Source organism: Centrocercus urophasianus, unplaced genomic scaffold (assembly GCF_019232065.1).
Source record: "Centrocercus urophasianus isolate 14NV4802_14NV808 unplaced genomic scaffold, USGS_Curo_1.0 seq_10, whole genome shotgun sequence".
Classification (NCBI taxonomy): domain Eukaryota; kingdom Metazoa; phylum Chordata; class Aves; order Galliformes; family Phasianidae; genus Centrocercus; species Centrocercus urophasianus.
Window position 1 is genome coordinate 52,404,712 of NW_024884142.1, and position 20,245 is coordinate 52,424,956.

Below are 20,245 nucleotides of genomic sequence, written 5' to 3' on the forward strand. Positions count from 1 at the left end.
TTAGACTGAGAATGAATTAGCAAAGGGGCAGCGAGAGCTGTCTGAAACGTAAAGCTAGGAAATATCCATAGGCTGCTTAAAAGTGGGCCACTGAGCCTCTTTCTGGGAGAGGGTCAGAGCCTCCTCTTGTACCTTCAGGATTAAGAACAAGCTGCCAAGGCCTGATAACTCAGGAGGGGAAATTTTGATTGAGGGAACCTAATTGAACCCCCATCAGTTCTCTTGAACAAAGCACATGTAACTGCCACAGGAACTGAGCAGTGTTCATTAAATGAGCTATCGTCCAAACCCACTGACTTCAACTGTAACTACACTCAAGGAAATCTGTTGCACTTTTCTCCACTTTATGCAACTGATTTATTACAAAAACTACTTCCCTTCAGAAGTAAAAACTAGCGATATTAAAGGAAGCCTTTGTTCTTATGTCTTACTGGGATAATACTGAATATGTCTGGTACATTTACATTACAACTGCACTTCATCCTTACTTCTCAATCTAGCACTTTGCTGGTTTTTATTGTTTGTTTTCTGTGTGTTTTTCCCCAAACAGCAGGCAATGTGAGCTGGAGGCACTGCGCTGCATAGAGGCAGGCTGGATCCTGGCACCCACACTCCCACCCAGGTACAGCATTTGCCACTGCTCTCCTACCTGCCGTCCTTCCAGCTCAATCTGGAAGTTTTTTGCCGACTCCTGGGTTACTCGCCCTCCAAAGTCCAGCTGATAGACTTGTGTTGCCTCGTTCCACAGCGGCTGCTTGTTGGCCATCACGTACACAAAGCCCTGGCTCCCCAGTCTCCCGTCCTCCTTCTCGCTGGCCTTACGGCACTTGAACTCATCCAGCTCACTGGCTGTCCTCAAATTCCTTTTGGTTTTCCAACCCTTTTTGCTGCCCTGACTCTGGTTCATCAGTTCATCCCCACTGATAAAAAGCTCCGGCTCACTCTCTGAACTGTCCTGAAATTCATTTGTCTTATTCAGCTTCTTGGACTTGAGCTGGTCTTTCTGGCTCTTGACTTTCTTCTTCTCTCTGCCCAGCCTTGGGCTGGATATTAGCGAATTGAAGTCAGTCAGTGTCCTCGAATCCTTTTTGACCTTGCCCTCAGTGATAGCCTGCACATTTCCTTCCTCAGCACGACTATCCAGCCGCTTTCGGCTCTTCTTGCCGAATTTGTCTGTCCTTTGAGGAACAGGGCTTTCTGTCAAGGAGAGCACCTCCTGGAAGGTGTCTGCTGTCTCCACCATTACTTCTGTACCCACATGGCCCTGGAGCTCGGTTGGCGGGGGAGACATAACCGGCTTCTCCACCACGAGGAGCGGCTTTGGAGGCAGAGTGCCCTGGGGATTCTGCACTGGTGGGCATGCGCTGTAGGAGCTCCATGGGTGCAAGGCTATCGGTGGCAGCTGTAAACTAGAGCAGGCGCTACTTCCCGGATACATGGGTGGCAAAGGGCAATAGGAGAGGTTGGGTGGGTAACCTGGTTGAAGCACTACTGTGGGCTCCTGCTGTGCAAACTGTGTTGGGGCCAGAGCTTCTTTGGGGGAGCATGGGGGCTGCATTCCCTGAAGGGGAGGGGCACTGTAGCTTCCTGGGTACGGTATTCCGACCCCATAACTTGTCTGGAAAGTGGCAGTGGGACTCGTTGGAGACTTAGGGGAGACAAATGGCATTCGAGACATATCCAGGTGCTGAGTCTGACCGATGATGAGAGGGGCTGGTTTTAAAGGGTTGGGTACAGAGCTCTGAGATGTCCTTTCCTGAGGAACCCATATCTCTTCACTCACCATAGGATCCCACTGGTACGGCGGTGGCCGTTTTACACCGATGGCAGCCTCCGTCAAGGCCACAGGTACGTGCCGTATCGATTTTTCCACTGGACAGTGCTGAGAAAGGGCTTCATCCTCCGTAAAGGCAGAGTTGATATAATCTGCCCGGTCACGGGAACTGTCAGGTGGGCTCAGCAAGTTGTAGGAGGACTGGGAGGCCAAAGGTGACGTACTGACAGAGTGAGCGATGACAGAGCTGTGCTGGGAGCTGCTCCCCGTGCTCATATCAGGTCTCATGCCACCAATGCTGGAAGTGCTGCTGCCAGAGTTGGCATTAGTGATGTTGCCCACACCACCAGCACTCGTGGTGCTGCTGCCGCCACTGTTGCTGCACTGGCTGCAGGTGTACAAAGCAGTGGGTACTCTCTGCTGGTACTGTGCCGTCACAACGCTGCTCTTGGCTTTTGGGGGAAGCTGCAAGGTGGCTCTCTGACTGTCCACCAGCTGGGCCATTTTCAGCGCTGCCTCCCTACTGTTCCTCCGCAAAGTAGCATGGATGATACTGCTGTCCAGCCTCTGTGCAATGCTCCTGCCCTGTGACAGCTGGCTGGCAATGTCGGGGTAGGGCGGTGGGTCCCCAGTGGGGATGGAGTAACGGGGAACTGTCAGCCGGTTCAGGGTGGCACTGGTGCAGGGTTGCTGCATCTTCTTCTCGGCAGCGGTGATGCGCAAAGTGGCAGAGCTGCCGGGCCCTGGCAGGGTGTAGGTGCCCTGGCCACAGAGCATGCGGGTACGAGGTCGGCACACTTCCTCCACATTCCCGCTGCTGTCGAATGTTGTTATTCGCTCGTACCCCAGGGGCGGCTGGTAGTGCCCTGCAGGGTAAAGGGAGAACTCCCCCTTTTTCAGGCAGAGGTCGAGGGGCGGAGGTGGGGGGACAGGTGGGGGTGGCGGGGGGCCCACCGTGGGAACAGTGCCAGGATAGGGTGGCGGGGGGTTCATCTTGTTCAGCTGCAGCTCCTGAGCGGCCCCAAAGATGACAGCATCGCTCTCCACTAGCTGTGGTCCCGGTCCTGGACGCGGGGGCTTGGCCTTGAGCGGGGGCTCGTGTTCACGGTCACCATGGTCCCGGAGGTCGGCAAGGGCGATGGCGGGGGGTGGTGGGGCAATAGTGGGAGGAACAGGGGCAGCGCGGGCCACATCTCCACCGGTTGGTGCCACTGCGCCAGGGCCAGGGAATCGGCCTGGTGCTCCTGGGAAGGGTCCTGGCCCCTCACCCCCTGTCTCGGCCGGAGGGTTAGCCAGAACATCCAGCTGCACATTCTGGTTGGCCAGCAGCGACTGGACCAGGCCGATGCTCTGCGTGGGCGACATGGCCTGGGCTGAGCTGTGGATGGGGGCAATGGGGATGTTGACGGTGCAGGGTGGGCTGCTGGCAGGGGCACCTGGAGCTCCAGGCACTGCAAAGAACAATACAGCCCGTCACTCGCTAGCCTCCCTGCATGTGGCAAGGCCAATTGCCCTCTGCTTGCTCTAGTTCAGGGCCCATTGGCCTTTGCTAAGCATGGTGCTTAGGCACACACAAGGACAGCAAGCGTCAAACCACAAAAACCTCCAGAAATGGCATTTCATGTATTTTTTGCTTTTATTCAGTACTTTGAGGAAGATATTTGGGCAGCTAAAAAATGTGCCACTGGGAAAGTTCATGGAAGTGTTAACATGAAATTCAGGAACTGGGGGGAATTTGTTTTTAAAGTTAGTGGGAAAAAAAAGACCACTGCACGTCTTTTGTACTTTGTCATTTTGTTTTACCCTTGACTTTTTAACTGCCTGCTTATCTTTATGTGTTTAGGAGCTCAGCAGTATTTGGAAGGGCTGCTATCAGACCTGAAATCAGTGGGTCAGACATTAGTTTGAGCAAGTAACCCAGACTATCTGCACTGACTCCCATTGCACATTTCTTACATTTGGAGATCAATTTTAAGTTAACTTCGTGGCAGTGGTACTTCAGAAGTAAAGTTCAGCACTCACGTTTAGGCCACACTATGATTCCCATGAACTTTCCCAGAGCAGTGGGTTTACCTGGTGGGTCTGAACTAGCACTCACTCATCATCCAGTTGTAATGAACACTACTTAAATCAAAACAAAGTTTTAAGAATCGAGATTCACATTAGTTTTCAGCTAAGTTGTTTTGATAATAAAGATATCAACAATCAAACAATACAAAAGAAAATCTACCCATAGATACCTGGCTGCTGGCACCTCTTCTTTGCCTCTAATCCTAAAGCTACTGGATGTGGCTCCCAGGCTTTGTTTAGGGCAGCTGCTATGTAGTGGTAAGGCACAAAACAGCCCTCACTGATCCAGGCTGACACTCTCTAGAGCCAGTGAGGTGCTGCTTTGATTTGCTGGAGAGAGCTTCGGGCAGAGGATGCTTATAAGCCTGCCTTGACCTGACAGCAATTACCAGCACTGACTTAGATGTTTGATATGCATTCTCTCTCTCTCTCTCTCACACACACACACACATACACGCATACACACACACACACACAAAATGCCAAGGAAAAGATGAAGAAAGTGGAAGATCAGCAATGAAAGCACTATATCAGTTAGCATAATGTTCCCAGACTTGGTGAGCTTCGGCAAACTGGAGAATACAGTTATCAGCTGGGAAAAGGCAAGTATTATCCTTTGAGTATAGTGAATGACAGAGCAACCTCTAATATAAAGAGAAGGAATATGAAACAGAGAGAGGAATACAATGGAATGAAATACAGACAAAACTTATAGAAGCTGTTGAAAGCAGGTTGGTGTAGAAAAGATGTGAGGAAATACATGGGAAGTAAGAGAGATTCAAGAATTAAGTGTTGAAATCAAGGAAACTTCAGCATCAATGTTTGGACAGGCTGCAATCAGAAATGTGAAAAGAAGCAGATGAATAGACAAAAGTTTCCCACAAGTGGTGGTGAACAAGTGACAGCGTAGAAATTCTTGTGATTATAAGCAAAAATCATGGAATGTGCCCCAGCAGCTTGGAATTCCTTCTGCAAAAAGCAGTAAGACTGATTCCAGGAAGAGCTACCACTGAAAAGCCAGAGAGCAACAGGAAAAGGAGAACACTGAAAGCAAATGCAGATGCAAAAGTCAAAATAAGAAGGAAGATAGATAGAAAAGAATAATAACATATAAACAAAAAGAGAACCTAAGAGTTTTCGCTAGTTCTGCACAAAAAAAAATACGCAAAATAATAAGCAAGTTGTATCAAGCAGGTTTCTGGCAGGAAATTAGAGTTCTATCCACGATCATTTGTGCGAGCAAATTCTATGGAGATCTGTGGTTTGCAAGAACTCATCAGGCAAGAGATCCATTAGTCAGAATTAATCCAGTCACTGCCTAGTTCGTAATTAATTTCTAATTAAAATCCTAGTCACCTACTCATGCCCTATAATTACACTTCCAATAGCATGAGGTTTTTATCAATATTAGTAGCCACAGTGGAATGTGGAAGGTGTGCAGATATTTGTGGATATGTTGGTAAGTTTTAACAGTATCTCTGTTTGTTCCTTTAGAAGGCTGACAGCTAAACTTCAGCAGCCCTAAGGCAGAGCAATTTTGTGCCTGGCTGGCAGGCCATGCACTCATCCTGAGCTAGCAATTTGTGCTCTTAAGCTTAAGGTTTAATTGTTAGCTTTGCTTGAGCAATCTGGAATGTTGCTGTCATGGGTATTAAATGCCTATCCAAATAACATCTCATTTGTCACGGTGTTGCTTAATATCCCAATGTGTTTAAATCTAACTTTTTTTTTCATTTCTCCAATGGTTTTTAATTGATTTGTTTGCATAATTTGCAAGTTAAATCGATTCACTGTTTTTTTGCCCTGCCAAATCTTTACTGACTACATTAAAAAGCACCTCACCCAGAGTACTTTCACAAATTCCACTGCCCAACAGCAATTTCTACTGCTGGTTTTTTTTTTCATTTGTTTGCCTTTAAATTTCTCAGGTAGCCATTACTTACACTGCAATACATTTTTCCATTTGTATGGAGCCATCTTGCCATTGTATACTTACTGGCTTTAAGAAAGAATTCTTGAGAGATTTTCGAAAATTTCAATAGCCTGTTTGCCAAGTCAGAAGAAACTTGAAAGAAAAAAGTGGGCAGAAGAGGAAGGCTCTTACGGATGATAATCTATCATCACTCTTACTATGTTTCTCAAAGAGCAGGAAGAAAACTCTTCACAATTTTCCCTATATTTCCGTGGTGCTTACCAGCTTGTAATTCAGAACACTGTTTCAGCTCTTCTAATAAAATTAAAAGCACTGATATTGCACATCAGGAAGGGACACAAAAAACTTTACATTAACTTTCTTTTTCTATTCAGTTTTTCTGTTTTTTCTGCATGCATGAAATAAGTTTCATAGGAGAATTTGTTGAGCGCATAATATATATGATCACCAATGTCTCTACTATTTTTTTCAAATCTTTCTGAAGAAAATATTTCTTTCTTCAGATCCTACAGGTAGACATATCAGGTAGACACAAACTAAGCAAGACAAGCCCTGAATCATGGGGAAATGGGCTTCACTTTAAGCACTTTAATATTTCTTTAAAAACACAGAGGGCTACTTTGATGCTTGGGTCACTCACAAGCGTGTGAGCTTTCAGCACTCAAAAGATCCAAAACAGTGTGAGAACTTTCAATTTAATTCTTCAGTGCTCATACTTATTCTTCCTTAAAGAGTGCTGTCTGTTCATGGAGGCCACTTCTATAGTTCCAAAAAACTACAATATGGGAAACACAAATCTCTCACTGATATGAGAATTTGGAAATTGCATTAATTTAACTTCATGGCTATTCATTTTATTGTTATTCTTAATTGGAGAAGGTTCTTAGTACTTCCTACTCTTTTACCTATCACACTCAAATCACCTGCATCCAAACTTTCTCTGTACTGCTTGAATGTCCCACTACCTTACATCTTAGTGAAATTAGAAATTCCTTTCCGATCCTCCTTGTTTACCTAACACTTTACTATTTTGGCCTCCTTGTAAGCTCCTTTACTGATAAAAATACGAAAGGGGATTTAACACTTTACAAAATGTGTCTGAGTTAGTCAGGAATTGGCCCAAGCTCCTGCCATCAGATTGTGCTTTGCTTCCATCAACTCACAAGAACAACCCCTTTAGACTTCCAACACAATACAGTTCTGTTCTACAAAGATGCAGAATGCAAGGCTCCAATCTACAGAAAACTGCTAGCGAACTAAGTAGAAGATGATTAATGTTCCAATTCACATGAAGCTTACTAGCTGTATAAGCAATACATTTTTCTATGTCTTTATAAAACAACATTTGTAATATGCACTAGTTTTGTTCTAACCCAGTTCTACAGGATTCCACCAGACTAAGGGATTTTGATTTGTGTATTTATCAGAGGGAGCTGATCTGTCCTCCAGCTAGCTAGAGCTGTGATTTGAGAGGCCTAAATTCCTCCTTACCTGGTAAATCATCTTCATCTTCACTGAAAACATTTGGATTAAAGACAGGCAGGTTAATGTAGTCCATGGAAATCTTTCGCACTTCTGGGAGATAGATTGTCATCTGCCTGGGCTGAAGATGCAGCAAACTGGTTTTATATATTACTGGAGACAGAATGTGACAAGAAATAATTTTTAAAAATGGTTACACAAGGAGCAGATAAAGCTAAAAAAGAATTAACTCAAAGCAGATAGAAGGGCTATTATAATTTCTATGTGATTTATTAATAAGCAAATGCATATATGAGACATTCTTAACCAAATCACTATGTAATACTTTGCATAAAGAAGACAATAGGGATTGCTTCTTTCAGATATTTCTCCTTAAACAAAAGCAGCATCTCTTTAGTTAAGCTGTGGAAAAAATGAATTACTTCATCTGTACTTGCATCTATTTTTAGGAAAGAAAATTATTTTTCTATTCTACTTTTGGAACTCTTCACCACAGGATGCCACATACTTATAAGAACTCAGGGGAAAATGAGAAAGTGCTCAGAAAGGAAATCTGCTTATTACATACAAAGGAAACTCTCCTGGCTCAGGTAGTCCCTGAGACCCAGGTCCTGCAGGGACAGTATCTGAAGGAAGTACCACTGCACATTTACTCTACATTCATATAATTCTCTACATATTTACACTGAAACTGAGAGAATACTGAATTAGAAATTCACCTGATCTGACCCAGTACAGTCATTCTTACACTATCCTTTGGCAATCATTGTAAATGTGGATGTCAAAAACTGATAACGGACTTGTAAAACAAAGTGGCTGGAATCAACCACTGTGTAACACTTCAGTAAGCAGAAGATGCCACTGCCCTACAGTAGCTGTCTGTGGGGTGACAAAACCTGAGGACAATCTTTGCTCCAAGGCTGGTTCAGAGGGGTTCATCTTGCCAGTAGCTAGGATTCCATCTCTTGTCTGATAGTAGTCAACACAGACACAAAAAATATCTGTTTAATTTTGCATTCAGGGCATTGTTATTAGTTCTTAGAGCTTCCGTTGGTATTCCAGTTCAGAGCTCAGTCCTGCTATTTATTCCACAAAATACCCTGCTCTTTGCTAGCCATTTTCTTTCGGTAGGACTGTCTAGGGAGAAAAGGCCTACCCAGAAAAAGATCAAAAGAGCAGACAATCACTACTTTTAAGGCTACCAGTCTAGGAATAACCCAGAAAGAGAATCATGTGATAATGCTACCCACTGAGACTTGTAGAATCTTCAGCATGGTCTGTAAGAGTGATTTTTACATTATTTTGGTATAATTAGCAAGTAAATTACTACAAAAAATGGATTTTTTAAAAACACTTCTACTGTGATTTTCATATCCTCCTTGCAAAAAATGTTGTCTATTATCTCGGGTTTTGTTCAAATAAACTGTAAGAATAAAGGTCTGTACTTTACTGTTAATTAATCTATTACACCTGAGACTTTTAACATTTTCACCTCAGTATTGTATTTATAGATCTGAATCTCTTTCAGGTATAGAGAATTTTGTAAATTCTAATTCCCAATGTCCGGAGAAAACAACTGCTCTGTTAAAGAAGCTTTTTGATCACTTAAGAAGAATGTATATTGTAAATTTCTTATTTGTTAGAAAGCTTAATATGCAAAAGGAAACAGAATTTGCTTTTACCTGCACCAAGATTAGTTGGTAGGAAAGCAGCCAAACCCACAATTTTAAATTTGGTTCCCCAGATGTTAGATGTGACCTGAGCAAGGTAGTTGTGCTACAAAGAAAAAACAACATCATTTTCACCTAGTAAGATCTGTATCAAGCTCTAATAGAACCTGCAGAGCAATAAAGCTATGTAATAATACAATTTCAGCTTTTTTTTTTTTTAATAATTGAAATACCTAAAGTGTCTGTGTAGGAACTGTTATATCCAGTCATTAAAAAGCCTCATTTTGACATCTGAACACCATCTGAAATTACATCTACAACAATCAGTTAAAGCTGTGGAAGTAGTGAAAGTTGATTAACATCTAAACAACATTGCTTAGAAGAACACGACTGCTTGCTTCTTCTGTACATTATGAGTTCAACTAGTTTGTATCTCAGAAAATAATACTGTCTGTCCTTTGGTTCTATGCTTCAGAATCACTTTACAAAACAATAAATAAAATATAAATGAACTATTCTTAACCAGCTTCCAAAGCAGTTTCCCAAACCACTGCTTCCATGGTGATCAAATTATGGGTATGAATGATTAAAAGATTTTCTCAGAAGCCAAGAGCTATGCTGTCCACATCAGAACAAGATCCAAGCCTTTGGTCTCATGTCCTGTTTTGCTGTGTAACTGACCTACTATAAGATTTTTGTAAGAAGGAGAAAGAGAAATGACAGAATGGAAAAAAACAGCTGAAACAATACAAAACAAAAAGAATTCAGACTGGTATTAATTAAATGTGTATCTAATCCAGACAGTTTTACAGGCTGCTAAGTTTCATTTACCCACAGAATGTGAACAACACAAAGAACACCAAGTGCTAATTTCTTGCCTTCCTTCCAATTAAGGCTGTTCCACACAATTATAAAACAGAGAACATTTGGCCCTGTAGAGCAATCTTGTCTCTGCAGATCCCTAGCAAATCAGGGAACTACAGTGGCATTAGGACAGCTCAGAAAAACGGAATAAGAAACATTTCTACATATACTTTTCAAACAGCCAACAGCATCAACTCATATAAAACCTCTCACATGGATTCACACTGACAAAATTACTGGGGGCAGAACTTAGCAAACAATGCCTGATATTCCACTGACATTTCCAAACATTAATATTGACTTGGAACATGCAATTATAGCAGCATTCCATCTAGTAGCTGTAAAGAAGTGAAAAAAAATTATTCAGGATCACTGGATGTGTACCACAGCATGTGGGCTCAGGTCTGGTAATAATGCACACAATACCTGAGTAATATCTTCTAAAGGAAACTCTCTTCGGGTTAGGCTTGGTGAACCAATAGAAGGTTTCCTTATTGGTAACCTTGGTGATCTTGATATCTCCTGTGCAGCTCGTGACATCTTTGGAGATTTGCGAGCCTCTATATTGATTCTGCATAGGAAGCAACAATTAGAATAATCAACTGGCATGCAAAACTGCAAAAAAAACATGCTTAGGAATATAAAGATGGTAATGAAGGCAGCTGGTACAGCGTCTAATGAAGAATCACAGAATGGCCTGGGTCGAAAAGGACCACAATGATCATAGAGTTTCAACCCCCCTGCTATGTGCAGGGTCACCAACCACCAGACCAGGCTGCCCAGAGCCACATCCAGCCTGGTCTTGAATGCCTCCAGGGATCCACAACCTCCTTGGGCAACCTGTTCCAGTGTGTCACCAACCTCTGGGTGAACAACTTCCTCCTAATATATAACCTAAACCTCCCCTGTCTCAGTTTAAAACCATTCCCCCTTGTCCTATCACTATCCATCCTTGTAAACAGCCTTTCCCCCTCCTGTTTATACTCTCCCTTCAAACATTGGAAGGCCACAATGTGGTCTCCCTTGAGCCTTCTCTTCTCCAAGCTAAACAAGCCCAGTTCCCTCAACCTTTCCTCATAGGAGAGGTGCTCCAGCCCTCTGATCATCTTAGTGGCCCTCCTTGGGACCCACTCCAAGAGCTCCACATCCTTCCTGTACTGGGGCCCCAGGCCTGGATGCAGTACTGCACATGGGGCCTTGCAACAGCTGAGAAGAGAGGGACAATTACCTTCCTATTCCTACCTATTCCTATTGGCCACCCTTTTTTAATGCGGTCCAGAACACGGTTGGCCTTTCAGGCTGCAAGTGCATACTGTTGGCTCATGTCCAGCTTCTTGTCCAACAGAAGAAGGATTTGGGGCTTCTCTGCAGGCCTGCTCTCAAGGAGATCTTCCCCCAGTTTGTATAAGTACCCGGGATTGTCCTGACGACCCAAGTGCCAGCACCTTGCATTTGGCCTTGCTGAATCTCACTAGGCTTTCATGAGCCAACTTCTCCAGTCTGTCCTGTTCCCACTGGATGCCTTCCCTTCCTTCCCATGTGTCGACTGCATCACTCAGCTTGATGTCATCTGCAAGCTTGCTGAGGGTGCACTCGATGCCATCATCTTTGTCACTGATGAAGATATTGAAGAGCACCAGCCCCTAGCATAGTGTAGACTATATAATCTACACTGTCGAGAGTTACAGTTTAAATGTAAAAATGTGTAAAGCTTGGTACATTTGCAGTTACTCAGATTGGGTATCTTCAGAATCATTTAAGAAAGTTTACCAGATGTAGTATATCCTCCATGAATTAATAAAGTAGTGTACAGCTGAGTTATTTCAGCTTCAGACTTCAAGCAAACCCTCAAGAAATAGAAACATGACACTTCAGTTGGCAAATCTCTGCATTAATATGGCAAATCAAGGCTCCATAACCAGTGATCTCACTCTGAGCCAAATACTCCTGCCCCACATTATACAAAGGGCATCGTGAGTAAGAAGAGATAATGTAACTGAAAAAGTTCACTGGTGGGAAACAGAAAGAGCAAAAGCAAAAGCTTTCAGAAAACCAAGCAGCAAGACAGTTTCTTTACCTGAGCTATTTCTGTTTTAGGTTCAGGTATTCATGGCTCTTTTGTCAAGTACTACTGAAATAAAAACTTTCACACATTACATTCACATATAAATAGACACATTTCCTTTGCTTTCTGCTAGGACAGCCTTATACTATAAAGTCTTTGGAAAGGCATTGTCTGCAACTGAAAGGCATCAAACCTGTAACATGAAGCTGGCATGCAGACATCAGTGCCTACGAGAACCATCACAGACACCCATGAGGCTCTGCGCAGGTGGAGGGTTCTGTCTGTGCACATAATAAACGTAATGAAGAGCTGGCAGGAGAGCAATCAGACACATTAACAACTTAGAAACTCATTCTGTGTTCCATTACAAAGCCTTGTCAACTCAGTGATCGGGAGGATATTTGCTAATTCTTCCTTGCAAGGTCGCCACAGCAACAGATGTGCTCCCTATAACTGGATCAATCGCATGGATTTCTGAACTTGAAAATACCCCTGAGGAAGTACAGTCTTTAACTAGATCAGGGATTTTAAGCACAGAAGACTTAAAACATGAACTGTCTGAAGGATGAAATACATTCCATGGCGGCAAGAGTTCATGTACAGCAGAGCAGAAGTGGGAGAGTTCATAAGGTTTTTCTTTGAGCCTACTTGTGAAAATTGAGGATGCTGGGGAAGAAGGGTGCCTTATTGCTTCCCATTACCTTTTGCCCCAGCACTTTCCTCAAAGTCCACCTCAACAACAATATCTGAGATCAGTCTGGAACTGTACATGGCAGAGGACCTCAGTGCTCCGGAAGGCTCCTATCTGCCCAAAGCAGTTTGCTTTAAATTTTATGAAGTGTCAAGACACTGTTAGAATGGAAGAAAGGGAGGGAGGGAGACAGAAAGAAAACCTGGGGAAAAAGATGAGGCAATATCCAAGAAATGATTACCTGGGAAGTTTGGGTGATTTGCTAGCTCGACTGATTTTGGGAGATTTCTTTGCTGCCCAGTCATCACTCAGTTCAATATCGCTGGAGTCAGAGCAGTTGCAGCTGTCAATCACAGTGGAAATCAAGCTGTTTCCATAGATTTCATCTATCAAAACAGGCCCCAAAAAATGTAAGTGCTGCTTCAGAAAACTGATATCAATTACAACTATCAGTCATCAGAAGCATAAATCTGATCCATGGGCGGTAGATGAGATAAAAGTATAAAGACATAATTAACTGTTCTTCACCGTGCCTAGCCCAAGTTTCCAGTGGTCTAAACTCAAGTGTACATGATTCAGAGGGCTGAATCACATTCAAGTGACTTCAAAATTGAGACTGAAAAATATTTTCTGCTAATTACCAATCTATTCTCTTCTACTCAAAATATAACAAGTTCTCTTTGACAGTATGATATAATTTGAGAGGCTTGAGCCTAGATCATGCTAAAAACTCTTCCCCAGCAGAAAAAGAAGGAAAAAAACGGATACCAGCTTCCATATTTCTTATAAAGATTTTCTTTAACTGTTGAACTCTTAATACCTGAAGTCTTTTAAAATCATTTTTATGCAGTGCTACAGTTCACTTTTACCTGCTTTTCCATCTGTTTTAGGATCCATAATGACAAACTCTGGCCTCAACTTGCTGATACGTCGTCCTTTCAGGATGGGCACCAATCCCCCAAGATATTCCAAGTACAGAGTATAACACGGACCACCAACTTCTGGGTCATCTTCTGTCCGCTTCATCGTGCAATGAAGACGTTCATTGCCAGCTGTTGGATAGCTGACAAAATCTCTCATATTGTTTGGGTCTGGGATAGGAGGCTTAATGAAATGAAGGAAGGAAAGAGAAAGTTTCCCATAGGTTATTGTTCTTTTTCTTGGGGGGGATGATTTAATCTTGACACGACTAACTGAACTTGAATCCAACTCTAACTTGGCAGATCACTTTACTCTGTGGGTTATACATGAGCGACACACAAAACAGTGGGGCTGTTTATTGCTCAGTTAGGCTTAAAACAGCTTAAAACTGAGAAACTTAGAGTAATCATACCAAAGAGGAAGGCTGGACTTGTAGATAACAAATCTGTATTCAAATTCCAGCTCCATCAATCACAAACTTGATAACAAATTTTAACTTGGGTAACACAGTCAAGTCAAAGCTTCAGACTTCTCTCTTGCTGTCCCCAAAAGTGAACTTGGCCATTCACGTTCCCATTCCTCATTAGTACTGGTGCATTCTATAACACTATGCTACTATGTTGTCAGCTCTTGAAAGAGCTTGTACTCTTCTATCAATCCCACTCACTTCCCAATACACGACCCATCTCTGATGAGGGTCTATTTGCATGCTGTGTAGAGAAATATGAGTCTGAAACTCAAGGTGGGTTATTTTGCCCTGCTTGCCAGCAGGCTGCATTAATCCACAAAGAACACAGTCCAAAGGCAGTTAAACTGCTTTTGTCTATGACAATATAGCCTGTACAACACCAATAACACTAACGTGTGTTTCTTTACCACTGGTCTACTGAATGCTCTGTATCTCTGGAGATCAAGAAGCCATGGTTACAGCAAGGCATTTATTCTTCTCTGGTAAGTGAAATGTTTCACAGTCACACAAATTGCCCTGATTAGGAGGGTACACAATCCACAAATGGAACTGTATTGAACCATTACATTACAAGCATAATTTGCTCTTATTTAAGCTGGGCCAACTTGACAGATTTCAAATTAGTTATTCTAGAGTCATATGTTACAATGATGGCTCAAAACTTGTTTGAGAAAATGCTGTTAAGCATGCACAAAAAATACATAACACGAGAACACATATCTGGATGTAGGACATGTACTAGCTAATGCTCTAGTTTACAGGCTGTGATAGAGTTCAGAAATCCTAAGATGTACCTGAGAGCAAAAGTATGAAAAGATAAGATTGAGCAGATGGCTCTGCAAGCAGCTCTGCTAGTAGTACAAGAAAAGATATAATATCTGCTTTATTTTTTCATAGCACTGTTGGAGTAGTAAGGTTAGAAGAACTCACGGTCAGTAGAGATATTTGGGTAGACATGGATCTTAAGTATACCTTTCCTGGCAATATAAGGAGTCATGCAACAAGGAGAGATGTAACAGTTTTACCACTGTGAATGTCTCCTAAAACTATGACACAATTACTTCTGCAGTCTTCCTGAGCTAACAGCATATTGTACCTTGGAATGCCCTTGGAAAAGCCATCCAGGCACAATAGTACAGATCAGTGTGTGTAAGCTTTCTTTTCACATTTCAGTAGGCACCATACTAATCACCGACTTTGCTGTCCTTGAACAGGAGTGACCCTTAATCACGCTTTTTTATCATACTTATGTAGGGTCAGGATTTTACCCATTGTCACTTAGGAGCAGGGAGAAGAAAATCAAGCAACCCCTTTCTCTTCCATGCGCACACATGCTGCTTTCCTTTTACCTTGATTGTTGGTATGAAGGCAGTGGTGAGGTATGAACAGAGCCGAGGGGGAAGGGTGAGTTTGCTGATATCCTTGTCATCCCGCAGACAGCTGGCAATGGTCTGCTGGCACAGAAGCTGCAGGCTGGAGACCCTGTGCTCTACTCTGACAACATATAGTGCAGGCCCAGAAGCCATCATCAGGCGTGAATCCCTGTGACCCCAGCAGATGGAGATGATGGGACGCTGCACGGGGAGGAAAAGGGCACAACTTGAGAAGACCATACACCTTCACCCAAACAATTGCACAGCGAGTGATGATCAGAATACAGCACCAATTAAGCTACACTAAATCTTCTAGAAACTTAGAAAAGCATGCTATTGCCCATAAAAAGGGAGAAAAATGTGGACACCTGAAATTATTGATACCCACAGTTGATACACATGCAGTTCTTTTTACTCGCAAAACTTTAAGCTCTTCACATAAGGAACTGTCTACCAAATTCATCAACGAGATGAAAAAAATGAGGTGCTATAAGGACATATGACTTAAAAGTCATACACTGCTAAAGAGCAGGATCTTTTGAGGCACCATCCACGTTATTTTTTCAGTCATATAATCAACCTTCATCCACTGTTAATGGATCCCATTTTACAACCGAAATCCAGACTACATGTCCAAAGACAGCTACTAAACTAGTGGACAAGATTCACTTGGCTTTCTTGTCTTGCACTCCTTCTTTTGTTGCATTATGTCTTTTTTGAACTACTACCCGAGGAAATGAGCTGTAAGAGATCACCATGGCCTTTCTGTCTCCTGTTTATCTATACTCAGATACATCCAAGTTCATGGCAGTAGACAGCCAAGAGAGTCAGAGGTGACTGGTCCTAAATGGCAGAATTCAGAGCAGCATAACAAAAAATCACTCAAACCCTCCTTTGCACATTATTCCATGCTGTATGAATATTGAGTTCACACAATAACAGCATGCTGTGTAGAGATTTAGAACAAATTAAAAAAGGATCTCATTGCATGTATAAGTAACTGCCTAACTAAAAACTGAATGGAATGATGCTTTTATAAATACCAGCTCTTAGGAACTATGCCTGTTAAGGCAGGAGTAAACTTGTTCTCCAGGATGCAAGACAATCCTCATGGGTAAAACTGTCCCACAAACATCTATGAGTTCTTTCCCAGACAGCTCCTTGTGCCTGCTTTCTAAACTTTTGGGCCAAAATCCATCTTTTTTTATGCAAAGCGCTGTTGTGTCTTGACATAGCACTATCACTGTTATTTTGGCCCTTTGTGAGGGTAAGCTGCAGTCAGCTGTCATCTCTTGCTTGATGTGCTACAAACAACTTTGTTTGCACATATACACACACTCTAAGGAATCTTCATCCCATAGCTGTTATCTCTGTACCAAAAATTAGCTTAGGACAAGGAAGACATCCCCAATCCATAAGGCACACTGTACAGAAGGCTGTAATCAGTGAATTGAAAAAGGCTCACTCCTTCCTGTGAAGGGTTTCCTTTTTTTCACAATCCTTAGCACTTAAAAATTTAAGTGAACATATTCTTAACTAAATTATGAACTGTATTTCCCTTAAGGTCAGGGTCTCTTTGGAATATCACAATGCATTGAACAACAATTAACTACACAGAAGAAAAAAGTCAGGGCACACTCAGTACTAATCTTTATCTGCTCCTCTCTGGTAATACGGTACCCACATAAATGGGTTAGATTAGCCCAGAAGATACTAATCTAGTTTGGGAGCAAAAAGTTTTCCCTTTATTTACCAATTCAAAAAGCTTGAAGATGAGAAACTAGGGGAATATGTTTCTCAGTGAATGATATAAAGCAAAATGCAGTTGCACAGCACGATATCAGTGCCTATCATCAAGATAAAAGGCTGGTGGCAGATTTTTTTTTTTCAAAGAAAAGACCTTTCCTGCTATGTAATTTTACCCTAGATTTAAATTTCAATGAAAATATTGGTTTTAAAAGCAGAAGACCTCGAGAGGCAACACCACAAACACTCCTCTGAACGCACAAACCTTCAGGCTGACTGATATGTAAATGGAAGCAACAATATGTGAATATTGTGATTTTAACAGTAATTGCTAAAGGCATTCTGTAGAGAGCTTCAAAAGAACTGAGAAGTTGTTTGTGTACCACTGATACTTATCGCATAGCTTGTCATAACCATAAACTGTGGGACAGTCCAGTCTTTGATTTGATGAATGATCACATAAAATATTATCTAATAATATCTATTAATGGCTTATTTGAGGGTAAGTTCAGCCCTCATACTGTTTAATAGCAATGAGACAATTCATCAATAGCTGCTTGTAAAACGTGACTGAAAAGACACTGACAAAAGTTAAGCATCTGCCACATCTGAAGTACGACAGTCTGAGGAAGGTACTAGGAGAAGTGACCCTGATTTCCCCAAGAATTGCATTTCAGCATGGGCAGAACTATCTACCTAATAGTTGTGGGATCCAAACCACGTCTGTCTGGTTGTGTTGGATCAATTAAAGCTTATCTATAAACAAGGTGAGGGAATAAACAAATGTATGACTTTGCACAAAAATGCTTATTTCTTGCACAGAGTTTCACAGCAGAACAGATTATGAAGTATACTATCCCAGCTATCATAATTCAATACATCACACCCAGACAGGCCTCTGCTCAACCAGTTATTTGAGTCAAAGGAAACTATTTCTGCCCTCAGATTAGAGCACAGAGAGGAGCAGATAGCACCAGTGCAAGAACCTCTGTAATCATAAATGCATTCCCAAAGAAGAGCTTTTTCAGTAGCTTTGAAATGTTGGATGGGTCCTTTGGCAATAAAGCACTGTGCAGCTAAGAATGAGCAAAAAGCCAGATGCCAAAAGGGACTGCTTCATGGCATGATCTCATCTGTTTCCCAGCAGACAACCATAACTCAGCCATTTTCTAACTTTTCTAGGCTTGATCCCTTTGGTTCGGCATTTTTAGCATATGTTTATGTAAACAATACGTACAAGCGGGTGTACATTCAAATGCACACATACACATAATACCTACAAGGGATGAACTGCTTGCATCATTACATTTGTACTCTTTCTTTGTATATTTAGCCTCCCATACACCTCATGTTTTACTCTTAACATTCTCAGTCTTGGCAAAGGGCACTTATACAATATTGGTTTGCATTTGCTTACTGATTCACCAGGCATGCTTTGCCTCCATTTTCTATAGAATGCTCAGACTCCCAGTATCCCTCAAGTCTAATATCCAGCAACACTTCATTTACGTGGAGGTCTAAGATTTCAGATGAGGTTCATGAAAAATTAGAGCATAACTAAATGCCTGGGGAAATAAGAAGATCACCCAAATGTCAGATAGGACCTGACCTTTAAATGTACTGCTCCAATAATATTTCTCAATAACGAGGTTTCCCACTCCTTCCCTTGAAGGACAGAGACATGAATCAATTATCACTGCAAGACAATCATTAGCTGGCCACAGCATTGCCTTCAAACACTTGAGGAAAAGAGATTGATCTGCAGTGTTCAATGCAAAAGTATTGTTCCTCATAAAGCACCTGCTTATTTCCATTATTTTAGTAAACAAGGAAGGAAAAGGTGTCGATACAGATACTGCAGACTCCAAGAAAGTGGAATTTTATTTTCCACGGCTGCACATGTGTTCATTTCTTCTAGGAACAAGGAAATGCAGCTGGACATATAACTTCTAATGATAATTTCTAATCTCCCTTTGCAGTTAAGTCAGGTGTTGAAAGATCTTAGCACAAAGTATAAAGACCTGAGTGAGTTCCTGATTTAGATGCAAACATGAAAAAAAAAACAACAAAAGAACAACAGAACAAACGTCAAAGGAATTCAGCTTTGTATATTAGAAATAATGAAGAACAAAAAACGTAATGTTTTATCAGGAGAAATATTGTCTGAAAACACATCTCAAAAACCAGTCAACAAGTTCTATTATCATTCTTTTCAGAGTGGATTTGAAAGTCTCTCTTACAGGAAGAAAACACAATTTAAAAACTTCTCATCACTCGTATAAAGTTCAGTCAAGGAGAACACCATGCAAGGTGCTCCTTGTTGCATCTCTTGAGTTCAGAAGTTCTAAGGTCAGGGGACCTTAGGACCCTTGACTACTGGAAGTCCCACTGGTAATGAGATGAACAAAGGCAGATATTTCAAGGCAGAAGATCCAGGAAAAGGGGATTTTCTCAGGAGAAGAAACCAAAATGCAGAACTGTATCCAGTCAATGGTACGTATGGTACCAATGGTACGTACAAAGTAGAAACTCCAGCCTACCCTGCCTGCTTTCTCTCAATGTAAAGTGCTATTGTGGAGATACACATTTTGTCTTTCCCTCTGCTTTTATTTCAGAGAAATCAGAAGGTAGAATGGCTAAGTGCCCATCTGGCTCTCAGGAATTTTGTGCGCACATCTCTGTACTGCTCTAGAGTTCAAGGATAACTACTGGAAACAGTGCAACTTCTTCATTCTTTTGTTCCTATGTTTACAATGGGAATAATACTAACTAAGAGAACTGATGATGATAAAAGCAGTAAGTTCTATGACCTCACCAAACACTGTATTAATTAAATTATTTTTTCATGCAGCAAACTCTTATTTGATTTGCAAATGTTTCTTATATCCTCTGCTTTTACAGTGTTTTTTTTTGTTTTTGTTTAGATTTCAGTACAAATGTGAGAATCCATCTTCACAGAATGAGGCTGTTCTCAGCCAAATATAGCTAGACAGAACCCATTTTGCAGTCCTGATCACAATCCATTTGTGCAGCAGTCAGAGATGATCTCATGGCCTATTTGTAAAACATTAAGGTCCTTATTGAAATCCCAAAGAACGTTAGGCCAGCTAGTTCTGAGCCGCTGCTCTTGTTTATCTTTCTGTAACAAATTAAATTCTCCAAAATTTTGGTGCCATCCAATGTCAAC

The 20,245-nt window shown here is 41.9% G+C and overlaps 1 protein-coding gene across 4 annotated transcripts in view; it reads right to left on the reverse strand.

The window, feature by feature from the left end:
* Positions 1-20,245, reverse strand: part of TULP4 (TUB like protein 4) — a 141,218-nt gene that overhangs the window by 7,054 nt on the left and 113,919 nt on the right. For all 4 annotated transcript variants that reach the window (XM_042817228.1, XM_042817247.1, XM_042817256.1 and 1 more), the window contains exons 8-14: positions 15,289-15,513; positions 13,419-13,653; positions 12,791-12,935; positions 10,220-10,364; positions 8,942-9,035; positions 7,269-7,412; positions 650-3,225 (exon numbers count right to left, since the gene is read on the reverse strand). In XM_042817228.1, the coding sequence (XP_042673162.1) occupies positions 650-3,225; positions 7,269-7,412; positions 8,942-9,035; positions 10,220-10,364; positions 12,791-12,935; positions 13,419-13,653; positions 15,289-15,513 (3,564 nt within the window). The remainder of the gene's footprint in view (positions 1-649; positions 3,226-7,268; positions 7,413-8,941; positions 9,036-10,219; positions 10,365-12,790; positions 12,936-13,418; positions 13,654-15,288; positions 15,514-20,245) is intronic.